At 40.8% G+C, this 12,002-nt stretch overlaps 1 protein-coding gene across 1 annotated transcript; it reads left to right on the top strand.

Moving 5' to 3' along the window:
- Positions 1 to 9,081: 9,081 nt before the first annotated feature.
- LOC147611892 (multicopper oxidase LPR1-like) lies at positions 9,082 to 10,274 on the top strand. Its single transcript, XM_086783927.1, has 2 exons — positions 9,082 to 9,825; positions 9,975 to 10,274. Exons 1-2 carry the CDS (start codon positions 9,082 to 9,084, stop codon positions 10,272 to 10,274), a joined length of 1,044 nt encoding a protein of 347 aa, XP_086640053.1.
- The last annotated feature ends 1,728 nt before the right edge of the window (positions 10,275 to 12,002 follow it).

Here is a 12,002-nt window from a genome sequence, read left to right as displayed (position 1 = left end):
AGTGAAATAATTGTTGTTGGCACCCTGGGTGGCTCATACATTGTCTAGAATAAGCCACTACACACATGGGGTTGGTGGCAGGACCAAGGGTTTTTCCACCTACTTCATTGGAGTTTTTGGCATGCACATTGTTCTCAATTCCTTCTTAGACTTTAGGAGTGGTGTCAGAGGCAAGGCCTTGGGTCTCCATACCAACTTGGACTTAACATTTAAGGGTAGGTTTGTGGGGGTCCATAGACTCATTTCTTTGATCTCGGCACCTAGATAAGGGGGTTCCTTTCATAGAATCCTTATCCTCTAGCATTTTTTTAGGATTTAAAAAAGCATTAACTTCTAAGGTGGTACTGTACTCAAGCTATTACTTTGATTTTTTATCTTTGGGAGTTATGTTGATAGTGGGGTTCTGGGGACCCATATAGACGGGTTCCCTTCATAGAAGCCCTAGGTTTCTATTAGCTTGACGGGGATACAAATAGGACTAATTGTGCATTAAGTTTAATCACTTTCTATATGATGACCACATGGGTTGTTAGGTCCTTATTTCTTATTTATAAGGAGGAACCATGAAGTAGAGACATTATGTTGGTCATTTCTCCTACACAAGTGGGTGGGATTGCATCCTCTACCATCACCTCACATTTAAAGGGTTTCTCATTCTCATTCGATTCCTTGTCTCCTACTCTACGGTTTAAAAAAACTCACTCCAAACCATGGGCAATCACCAGACTTATCTTATACATCATATGAAGCTACGAACACAAGGAGTCCTTCCTTTGCCTCTCCAAGTAAGTAAAGCCTAGCAGAAAATGATGGTAGTGAATGAACATGAAGCCTTGGATAGCATTAATTAATTGACATCATCTCCAATGTATCGCTACCATAGGTTGAAGTGAAATAATTCTTGTGTGTAGATTAACAATTAAGGGGTGCAATTGTTAGCAACAATGTCTAGCAAAGTTTGGATTGCAGAAGATAAAGGTGTTATGGACATGCTATTTTGACATGAGCAATGGAGAGCAAGCTACACTTATTGGTGTATACTTTTTTTGAATGGAAATTTCAAATATAGCCTTATCTTTGATTTGGTTTATAGGATAGCCTTTAAAGTTTCTTTAGGTCTTCAAAATGTCCAAGCTTGAGAGAGTGAAGTGCAGGACCAAAAAATGGAGCAAACCAAAGTCATTAGATCCTTTACTATCTATAGGTCCAATAACATAGAAAAAAATGATTTAACATGGCTTCATTGTTATTTTAAGTATCATGTAGAATGTATGCTAATAAACAGGCAGGTACTTATCTAACAATTTTACAAGGTCATAGGTATTCTCATTGTATAGAGATGCTATAACTAAAGAATAGTATACAAGCTACTCTTATTTTACCAAGCTATGAAAAACCTTATTTACCAACGTGACTATCCCATGAAAAGTTTAAATAAGTGTGTGCAATGTGTGTGCAAAGCTAAAAACTAGAAGAAAGATTGCAAGTGATCCAAATGAGCTAAGGATAGTCAAGGGTGCTTTGATCATTGATAGGGAAGATCAAGCAAATGAAATAAGGAAGGCAATGGACCATAGGGGGAAGTGTTTTGCTACATCTCCATAAAAGTATCTTGGGCTAGTTACTAATGGAATGGACCAGAAAAAAATTTGCTTACCTCACTTTGCTAGTCTATCTAAGGACATTACAGAAGACACCCATGTAAATGCATTTGGTTAGCTACCTTAAATGCAATGGTCACTTCACGTCAAAGTTTTTTTCACATATCTAATGGTTCGAATCTAACCATCACAATCATTCATCATGTGATACCTAATTGGCAAGGTGCATTGCCAAGAATATTATATTTATAGCTAGATAACAATGGAAGAGAGAATAAGAATTAAACAGTTCTTGGATACCTAAGCATATTAGTTTCCTTAGGGGTATTTAAGAAAGTAGAAGTGAATTTTCTACTTATGAGTCAGACTCATGACCATATTAATCAGATGGTTAATGGCGTTTTCAAAAAAAAAATATCTCACCACAATGCCTTTACTTTGTTGACCATGATGACACTTATAGAGAAAGATTACACACCAAATCTAGTAGTATAGCATTTGAAGGAGACAATAGATTTCAAGTTTTTTAAGCTAAGAATGGAAAAAAGGAGGTGCTTAGAGTAGTTGAATGAGCTAAGTTATTAGCATGCCTTTCTAATTAACCCTACAAAAAGGAGGTCGTTAGAGTAATTTAATGATCTAACTTATTGGCATGCCTTTCTGATTAAGCCTAAAAAAGAAAGTGAACAAACTTTATATGGCAAGATTTTCTCTACTGATGCAGAGTGGCTTCCTTTAGGTGACCTTAAATTTCTCAAATTTATTCTAGACATGGTTATGCAAGCTTCAAAAATGGCACACTTGGAAATCTTGAAGAAATAAAAGGAGGCAAGCAAGGTAGGACATGCTATGGACTTTCAAAGGTGCATTGTAGAGAAGATCACTAATCGACAAGGATAAGCAATATATAGTTCAGAGCAAGTCCTTGCTATGGACTTTTCAAGGTGTATTATAGAGAAGATCACTAATCGACAAGGCAAAGCAGTATACAGGAGATGTATAATGGTGGGATAATTTCTTTAAACAATAAGAAGAAATACTTGAAAGCTATATCTGGCTAGTTCTTTTTGGTGGCTGACTATTGCTAAAAAACCAATTATTTTACAACGCCAATTCCAGCAGAGAGATTGACAAACTTCTTCATGTGTGAAGCAAGAGATATCTACATATGAACAATATGAACAATATGATCAAAATAAAGACAAACAATACTTCAAGATATGTGAAGCAAGAGATATCTACATATGATCATATGAACAATATGATCAAAATAAAGACAAACAATACTTCAAGATATGTGGAGTGGAGATCTGTAAGACATAAAGGAGGGTACCCTTGTTGCTACCCTAGTTGAGGATGATGCTTTAAAACATTATTTCTAGATTGGCAAGGTAATAACTCCTAATAAGGATGAAAGTTGCCACACCAGCATACATTGTCACTAATGGTGCATTAGATGAGAACAATTCATACAAGCACATTTGAGGGAAAGATAACTTGGAACTGGTAAAATACAATAAAAGGAAAGGGCAAGTGTAAGAGGGAAAAATACGCCACACTAGCACTACTATACTACCACTTTATGAGGTAGATATTTTTGTATATAACTTTACTCTTAAAAAAATGGGTTACTTGAGAAGGTTATGTTGCTCAATACTCGGTATGGGCATTATGAATTCACTGTCATGCCGTTTAGCTTGACAAATGCCCCAGCTACATTCAATCGCTTAAAGCAAGACATTCTCAGAGAATACTTGGATGATTTTGTTCTTGTTTTCTTTGATGATATTCTGATTTACTCAAAGAATGCAGCTGACCATGAAACTCATGTCAGAAAAGTTCTTGAGATTCTAAGGAAGCACCAACTCTTTGCAAAAAAGAGCAAATGCACTTTCTCTGCCGACCATGTTGAATACTTGGGCTTTCTGGTATATCCTAAAATGGAATTTCTCCAGATACCGCTAAAGTCCAAGCAGTCATAGATTGGGCTGAACCAAAAACAGTGAAAGAAGTCAGAGGATTCTTGGGATTGACTGGTTGGTATAGAATTTTTATACCAAAGTATGCTCTCATAGCTTCCCCCCTGACTAATCTTCTCAAGAAGAATATTCCGTTTCAATGGTCTACCAGGTGCCAGAGTGCTTTTGATAAGCTGAAGACCACCTTGGTAACCAATCCTGTTCTGAAGCTGCCGGATTTCTCTCTATCCTTTGAGGTAGTAAAACTGATGCCACTGGTTTTGCCCTAGGAGGTGCACTCATGCAGAAAGTCATGCAGTGGCCTATGAATCCTGAAAACTCAGAACGCATGAGAGAAATTATGCTGTCCCACGACCTGGAACTACTTTCAGTAGTATATGCCCTGAAGTTGTGGAGACATTACCTACTGGCTCAAAGATTCACTTTGATGACAGATCATCACAGCTTAAAGTGGATCTTCACTTAGAAGGATCTCAACATGCGCCAAAGAAGGTGGATGCAAACCCTGCAAGAATTTGATTTTAAAATCAAGTACTGCCCAGGCAAAGAAAATGTGGTAGCAGATGCCCTCAGCAGAAAAGCCTCCTTGCTTGCAATTACTATAGTGTCAAATCCTTTGATTATTGAAGCAAGAGAGAAGATCATGCAAGATAGATTCTTTGGCCCTATTGCTACCCTACTTATGCAGGAAAGCAAAACTCCACAGGAGTTGAACTGAGTTCAAGGGTACAGCCTGGATGATGGAATTATGTATTATAATCGCAGGCAATGATGAAGGAACTAAGGGTCAAATTCTGAATGAAGCCCATGACAGCCTTATTTTGCAGGACATCCAAGTTTCATCAAAACCTACATGTCTGTAAAGAAAAGCTTCTTTTGGCTTGGTCTAAAAAAGGATGTGCTTAATCATGTACGTCAATGTCTGACCTGTCAGAAAGTCAAGGCTGAGAGAGTAAAAATGCTTGGGAAGTTACATCCATTAGACATCCCCCAGATGAAGTGGGAATGTATCAGTATGGATTTTATTACTGGATTACCTTCAGTGCAATCAGGTTACAACTCCATCTTTGTGGTAGTTGATAGACTAACCAAAGTTGCCCATCTGATTCCAGTAAAAGAAACCTACACTGCAGTGGATGTGGCCAGAGTGTTCCTCAAGGAAATCTTCAGATTGCATGGCCTACCCACCACCAGGAGAATAGTAAGTGATCGAGATCCCAAGTTCACGTCAAGATTCTGGACTGCATTTTTCAAAACAGTAGGAACTTTCTTGGATCTCAGCACAGCTTACCACCCCGAGACCGACAGTCAAACAGAAAGGGTAAACCAAGTAATCGAAGATATACTTCGGTCATGCTGTGGGTGGCAAGGAACCCAAGAAGTGGCTAAGTTATCTGCACCTAGTCGAGTTCACCTACAATCTTCTTATCACCGAAGTATTGGAATGAGCCCTTTCAAAGCTCTCTATGGACCAGATTGCTTAACTCCATTAACTTGGTCCGACCCATTGATTAGGGACGAGATATCCAAACAGATGCTTGACGACATGGAGCAGAAGATGCAGTCAATGCGCAAAGATATAAAAGCTGCCTGGGATAGACAGAAGCAGTATACAGATAAGAAGAGGTCAGACAGAAAATTCGAAGAAGCAGATATGGTCTTCATTCGAGTACGCCCCAAAAGAAGTTCTCTATCTCTTAGGAAGTACAAGAAGTTATCCCCCAGATATTTTGGGCCATATCTAATTACAAAGAAAGTAGGTGACTTAGCCTACTACGGGCGCCTCCTCATCTCAAAGTACATAATGTATTTCATGACAGCCTTCTTAAAAAGTATATACCAAGCCCGAATCATGTGCTTGATGATGAAATCTTAACTTCTTCAACCCAAGGGCAGATGGAACTCCAACCTGAAGAAATCCTTGATGTTCGAGAAAAGGTTCTCAGGAATAGAATTCTGAGAGAATTATTGGTTAAATGGAAGTTCTATCCTTTTGAAGATGCCACCGGGGAGAAAGAAGTCGAACTGTTGTGCGATTACCCCCAGTTTGCGAGATGAGGACATCTCGCGTTTTTCAAGTGGGAGCACCAACTCTTTTCAAAAAAGAGCAAATGCACTTTCTCTGCCGACCATGTTGAATACTTGGGCTTTCTGGTTTATCCAAAGATGGAATTTCTCTAGATTCCGCTAAAGTCCAAGCAGTCATAGATTGACCTGAACCAAAATAGTGAAAGAAGTCAAGGGATTCTTGGGATTGACTGGTTGGTATAGAATTTTTATACCAAAGTATGCTCTCATAGCTTCCCCCATGACTAATCTTCTCAAGAAGAATATTCCGTTTCAATGGTTTGCCAGCCAGAGTGCTTTTGATAAGCTGAAGACCGCCTTGGTAACCAGTCCCGTTCTGAAGCTGTCGGATTTCTCTTGCTTTCTTGTATGCTATTGGATTCATGCATGCTAGATGGATGTTTTCTTGTAGGGTTCCCTCTTCCATTAGATTCTTCGTTCCCACCTTTTATGAGAGAACCATCATAAAGGACCATCTCTTGTTGTCTCCATCTAGGCATTGAGAGCTCACCTTCACCCCTTTGGCAAAGAAGCATTTTGTGGGGAGTGAGGACACAATAAACGAGCTAGCGCACCCACATAGAGAAGTTGCAGTTTACGGCTATAAGGTAAGACACAATGACACGTGCTTCAAGAAGGCTAAGGTAAGATCTTGACTTGAACAAAAGTATAAGTGCCCATTTGAGTTGGTATAGCAAGGTGCCTTGCGGTTATAGTAGATCAAGTGGGTGAAATGATGTTAACCTAGAAAGTGGTTAACATACCTCCTTCCTCATGTCTCCCAAGTCAGTGTGGTGAAATTGGTTGTTAGGTCAGAGAGGTGTGGATGGTCCTAGTGATGCCATTATGGTTGATTAAAATTTAAGTGGTAGTAGATTAGGGACTAGGGACTACCACAATCGCATGTAAGGAAGTTGATAATCTTGTATAGCCCTAGTTCTAGGTAGCTTATCAAGGCTATTGCATCATGTAAGGCTCGGGACCTTCTTGGCATAACATGATCAAGTGGGTGAAACGATGTTAACCTAGAAAGTGGTTAACATACCTCCTTCCTCATGTCTCCCAAGTCAGTGTGGTGAAATTGGTTGTTAGGTCACAGAGGTGTGGATGGTCCTAGTGATGCCATTACGGTGCATGAAAAGTTAAGTGGTAGTAGATTAGGGACTAGGGACTAGGGACTACCACAATCGCATGTAAGGAAGTTGATAATCTTGTATAGCCCTAGTTCTAGGTCGCTTATCAAGGCTATTGCATCATGTTAGGCATGTGTGAAGGTCGGGACCTTCTTGGCATAACATGATATTATGTCCAGAGTGGGATTCTTCATATACATATTAATGGCTAGGATGAGGTGTGGGTGTGTGGAATACAAGAAGAGGTTACTTAACATTGAAGCCCTTGGAGGTACGTATTGTAGGGTCAAAGGTTTTCCAAGCGATGGATCTTACCATGGGCCAACTTGCCACACCTGCCATGGTCCCTTCATCCAATGTATACCCGAAGGGTTGGTGTTAATGATGTTAGTTATAGGTGCATGTCTCCATGCGTGCCATGAGGTGTAAGATATTTTTAAAAATGTGATACCAATAGTGAAATATGTAGGTGACTTGTATGGGCAAGGAGCGAAATGTGTGCCCTTTGTGTACTACTCCAAACTGAAATATTTATCTAACTCAATTGCTTTCTTCAACACTATTTATTACTTTCCTCGACATTTACTTGACATCCCTTTTCTTGGGGAGTCAAGGTTGTGAGATGTTGATGTAAGATAGTGGTAGAAATATGTATGTGACATGTATGCTTTATATGATTGATTACCTGCGGTGTGCAGTTGAGGAAGATGAATAAACGGACCCCCTGGCATTGACACGATCCCTTAACTGTGCCTGTGCCTCCCAGTCCTTACGAATCGATGGTAACTCCCCTTCCTCTACCTCCGGCCGTGGAACCCCAACAACGATGAAATCAACAAGGTCGTATGACTCCAGAACAGATTCCATCATAACCTTCCATATGTCGTAGTTGTTCCCGTCCAACTGATGGTCCACTGGGAACGTGGGGAGTGCCAGGATCTTCACATGTCTCTCAGAAATCTTGTCTTTCACATCTTTGTCTCTTGGTGATTCCAATGTAGAATGACTAAGGGTATTGTGCGAAATATCCCATCTTCCACTAACATTGTAAACACCTCTTGAAGGGCCTTCCATGGGATCCAAAACTATTGGCTGCTTCCCCGAACTAGAACCCGTGACATGTAATACGTCTCTAAGTTGACTTTTTACTGAAAGTCAACTATGAGAGTTGACCATCCATACAATCACGGAATTGAGAACTTATTGGCTCATTGAGAAGCTCCTTAGTAGTGTTCTTAGGCTATGTAGACACCTTCAATTCAGTCAGCCCCATTTTTTATTGAATAAGGGTTTTCAACTTGACAAAACTGTCCACTTTATACCCTGAGATGGTGTCTGAATCAACCACTTGATTTCTAGTTAGGACCTCCTTAAGACACCCTTTTAAGACTTCCAAAGACCCTTGAGAGATCTCGAGCAAATTGGGACTGAGTTGCACTTCTTTACCCACTGCAGAGTGTAGGAAAATCACAAAACATTTGCCATAGTCTCCCCGCAATTTGGCCCAAATCTCAATCAAAATGCAAAAGCACTTGCCCAATATCCACTCATGATATAATGCCCCAAATGATCATCATCAAAAGCATATGCTTGCTCATGTAATCCTTATGCTTCGACCACTAACAAACGTCCATGGCATACCCACATCTACCTTGAAATGGGTTCCCAAGATTTATCCATCTCTACCACCTCAACCAACTAAGTAAAGAAGGCCTCAACATAATAATTGGCATAGAAAGTCTAAACTACAGGTTGCCCCAAAATTGATACCTAAATTATTATTGAAATCACGAGGCTACTACGAGGGTAACCGTTGTATTTGGATCCCAAAACATAAATGTACACTGCTAGCCTCACTATCACTGCTTATAATTTCCCAAGCCTCCTCAATGATGGAAAAAGACTCAAATTCACATAAAGGGAAGAATATTGTAAGATAACCTTTACCACGAACACCCAAGTAAGTCTAGATCCCAAAGAGAAACCCTACACAAGAGGCAAGATGATTGATGGGGAAGCTTCTACATAACAAAGTGTTTTGTTTAGGGTTTACAAAGCTCTCACCTCTTCTCCCTCTTTACCCTCTTATCCCTTCACAAAAAAACTCTCTTTTTCCTTCACAAGTAAGAAAACCATGTCTCCATAAGCTTCATAAGAAAGCTTAAGGTACTTTTAAGTAAAACAAAATGATTACATGTTTTATTTAGGGTTTAAGAGTTACTTCAACAAGGTTGCTCTCTTGAGACAGGCAAAACTTTCCAGACCCAGAACCACACCTACCCCAACACGCAAGACCCCACTATGCTATGGTACCATGACCACGCTGTTGGCATCACCAGGTTGAATGTGTTTGCCGGGCTGCAGGGCCTCTACGTCATCCGCTCAGCCGATGAAGAAATGCTGAAGCTGCCTAGAGGTGCCTACGAGGTCCCTCTTGTACTTCAAGATAAGGATTTCTATTATAACGGCACATTCGAGTTCCCCACCAGCGGCGGTGATGTCCCCACGGTTCATCCCAACTGGTGTCCGGAGTTCTACGGCGACACTCTCCTGGTGAATGGCAAAGTGTGGCCGTATTTGAGGGTGGAGCCTCGCCTCTACCGCTTTCGAATACTCAACGGTGCAAGCTCCCGCTTCTTCACGCTCTTTCTCAGCAACCCAAGCATCCCCTTCTTACAGATAGGCACAGACGGAGGCTTCCTTCCCAAGCCCTTGAGCCTCTCAGATAACATTACTATTGGGCCGGCCGAGAGGTTAGACGTGCTAATCGACTTCTCTAGCCTCCAGCCTGGATCGGAGGTCTTTCTAAACAACTCAGCAGAGGCTCCTTACCCCGTCGGCTACGGCCGATTTGACGACAACGTCAACACAACAGTGATCATGAAGTTCAATGTGGTAGCGAGCATTAATAGTTCTTATCAAGCCAACACCAACACAATACCGAAATCACTTCCCGCCCGACTCCGCAGAATCAACCACAAGAATGCGCTGGTTCGCAACCTCACCCTGCTGCAATTCAATGATGACACCGGGAGCACGGAGCAAGTGCTATTGAGCAACATGACCTGGCAGGATCCTGTCACACAGAGACACCCAAGCTAGGGGCGGTCGAGGTGTGGAGGATAATAAACCTCACAAACCGGACTCACCCGATCCACGTGCATCTCATCACTTTCAAGGTGCTGGATCAGCAGGCCTTTGACGTTGATCGCTACAACGCCGGCAACTGCTCCTTGGATGTCCCTTACCACTACAAGTCAAGGAGCTGCTACACGGAGAAGAGGAGGAAGCCGGGCAACAATCAGCTGGGCTGGAAGGATACGGTGTCTGCTTCTCCGTGGGTTGTCACCAGATTGCTCATGCGCTTCACCACCTCCGAAGACAAGGCCTTTCCCTTCGACGCAACATCGGAGCCAGGGTATCTGTGGCACTGTCACATGATAGACCACGAAGACAATGACATGATGCGCCCCATGAAGCTCCAAAAGTCTTAGACTTTATGCACACACCTAGTAGTCCTACAGATTTCATTTATTCATTCATTCTTACTTAAGATCACTATCAATCTCTTGAATTAATTTTTTTCCTTTGGCCTTGCTGTTGAAGTATCTTTAAATTTTTGGGTATGGAAAGTTATTCAAGCATGACCTAATATTATAATTAACTAGGCGGGCCATGCTCTCTTATGTATAAACTTAATGTATTAGCAAATGTATGCATGCTTTCATAAAGCATATACATATGCTTGTGCATAAGCTCTATGCATAGGCACAAAAAACACAAGTAAGGAATAAATCCCTAGTACCTAGAGGTGCAAAAATAGCAAAGACTCCAGTCAGGGGCTTACCTCTTATGCTTACTAGAAGCTTGCCAGTGGTTGAGGGAGTTTGGAGTAGCCTAAGATCCAAGAGACCTTGCCAAAGATGTGGGCCACTTACCTTAACCTAGCCACAAAAACAAAAAAATTAGGAAAGCTTTTATTTACCAACTCAAGTGAACTATTAAGGCATGCATAGTACACCACAAAGAGAAGAGGAAAACTTAAGGAAAAGAAAGAGAGCAACCTCATTGCAGTAACTCTCAAACCCTAAATAAAACATGTAATCATTTTGTTTTACTTAAAATTACAACGGTTACCCTCATAGTAGCCTTGATCTTTCAATAATAATTTAGGTATCGATTTTGGGGTAACCTGTAGTTTAGACTTCCTATGCCAATTATTATGTTGAGTCCTTCTTTAATGTCAATATGACCTTGATGGGGCTGAGATAATGTAAGCATAGAACCAGCTAGCTTGGAGGAAGCATTAGTAGAGATCCAAACTCGAGGGTGTGGAGGGGGGGGCATGCAATCAAAGTACGACTTAATTATGAGAAATTGCACTTGGGATCTTATGGATCGTCCTATAAAATGAAGAGTTATTGACACCCAAGTGGGTTTGGAAGGCCAAGTATAAGTATAAGGCAAGGCTCGTGGTGGCGAAGAGTTTTTCAGAGATAGAAGGGTTCGACTTTCACGGTGGCATTCACGATACTTTCACCACAACTAGATTAACCACTATTCATACAATACTAGCCTTAGCCACTCATGGTAAGTGGAAGTATTACAAATGGATGTGACGTCAACATTTTTGAATGGCAATCTCAAGGCTGAGATTTATGTGGTGCAACCACTTGGGCTTAAGATACCTAGTTCAAAAAACAAATGTGCAGCCTCTAAAAAGCATTATATGGACTACATGTCCCTTAGGGTACGAGTGAGAATAGATGCTTTCTTTATAAGTATTGGTCTTTCTAAAATCATTCTAGATGTAAATTATTATATTCTCTCTAAGCATGGCAAGTAAATAATCATTGACCCATATGTAGACAATATCATTATGATGGTATCTGGCAAAATCTTCATTTCTTAGAAAAAGTATGCAGGATAAATTTTGAAGGCATTTGGCATGGCTAATTGCAAATCAATGATTAAACCCATGGAGGTTGATGCAAAGCTATCTATGGAAAATGCTTCTCCACTTGTGGATATAAAGGAGTTCAATAAGGTTGTGGGGAGTTTGATCTTTATATGCAATACACGGTTGCCTAACATGAGCTTTGGAGCTGGTATCCTTAGCAAGTTCTCAAGTCAACCCCAAAATAACCACTAGATACAATTGGGCATCACTTACACATCACGAGGTACCTTGACTGGGCTTTGTGATGAAGATTAGGCAAGAC

This window comes from Cibotium barometz, chromosome 46 (genome assembly GCF_041138505.1).
Source record: "Cibotium barometz isolate CiBa-2024 chromosome 46, ASM4113850v1, whole genome shotgun sequence".
Lineage (NCBI taxonomy): Eukaryota > Viridiplantae > Streptophyta > Polypodiopsida > Cyatheales > Cibotiaceae > Cibotium > Cibotium barometz.
Note: the sequence above shows the minus strand (reverse complement) of the source record. Positions and strands in the feature narration are given on the sequence as shown.

Excerpts from the sequence above, each read along its gene's own strand:
- LOC147611892 (XM_086783927.1), top strand. The coding sequence starts at position 9,082 with ATGCTATGGTACCATGACCACGCTGTTGGCATCACCAGGTTGAATGTG. Across the intron at positions 9,826-9,974 it reads ACACCGGGAGCACGGAGCAA|GCCTTTGACGTTGATCGCTA; the intron begins GTGCTATTGAGC and ends CTGGATCAGCAG.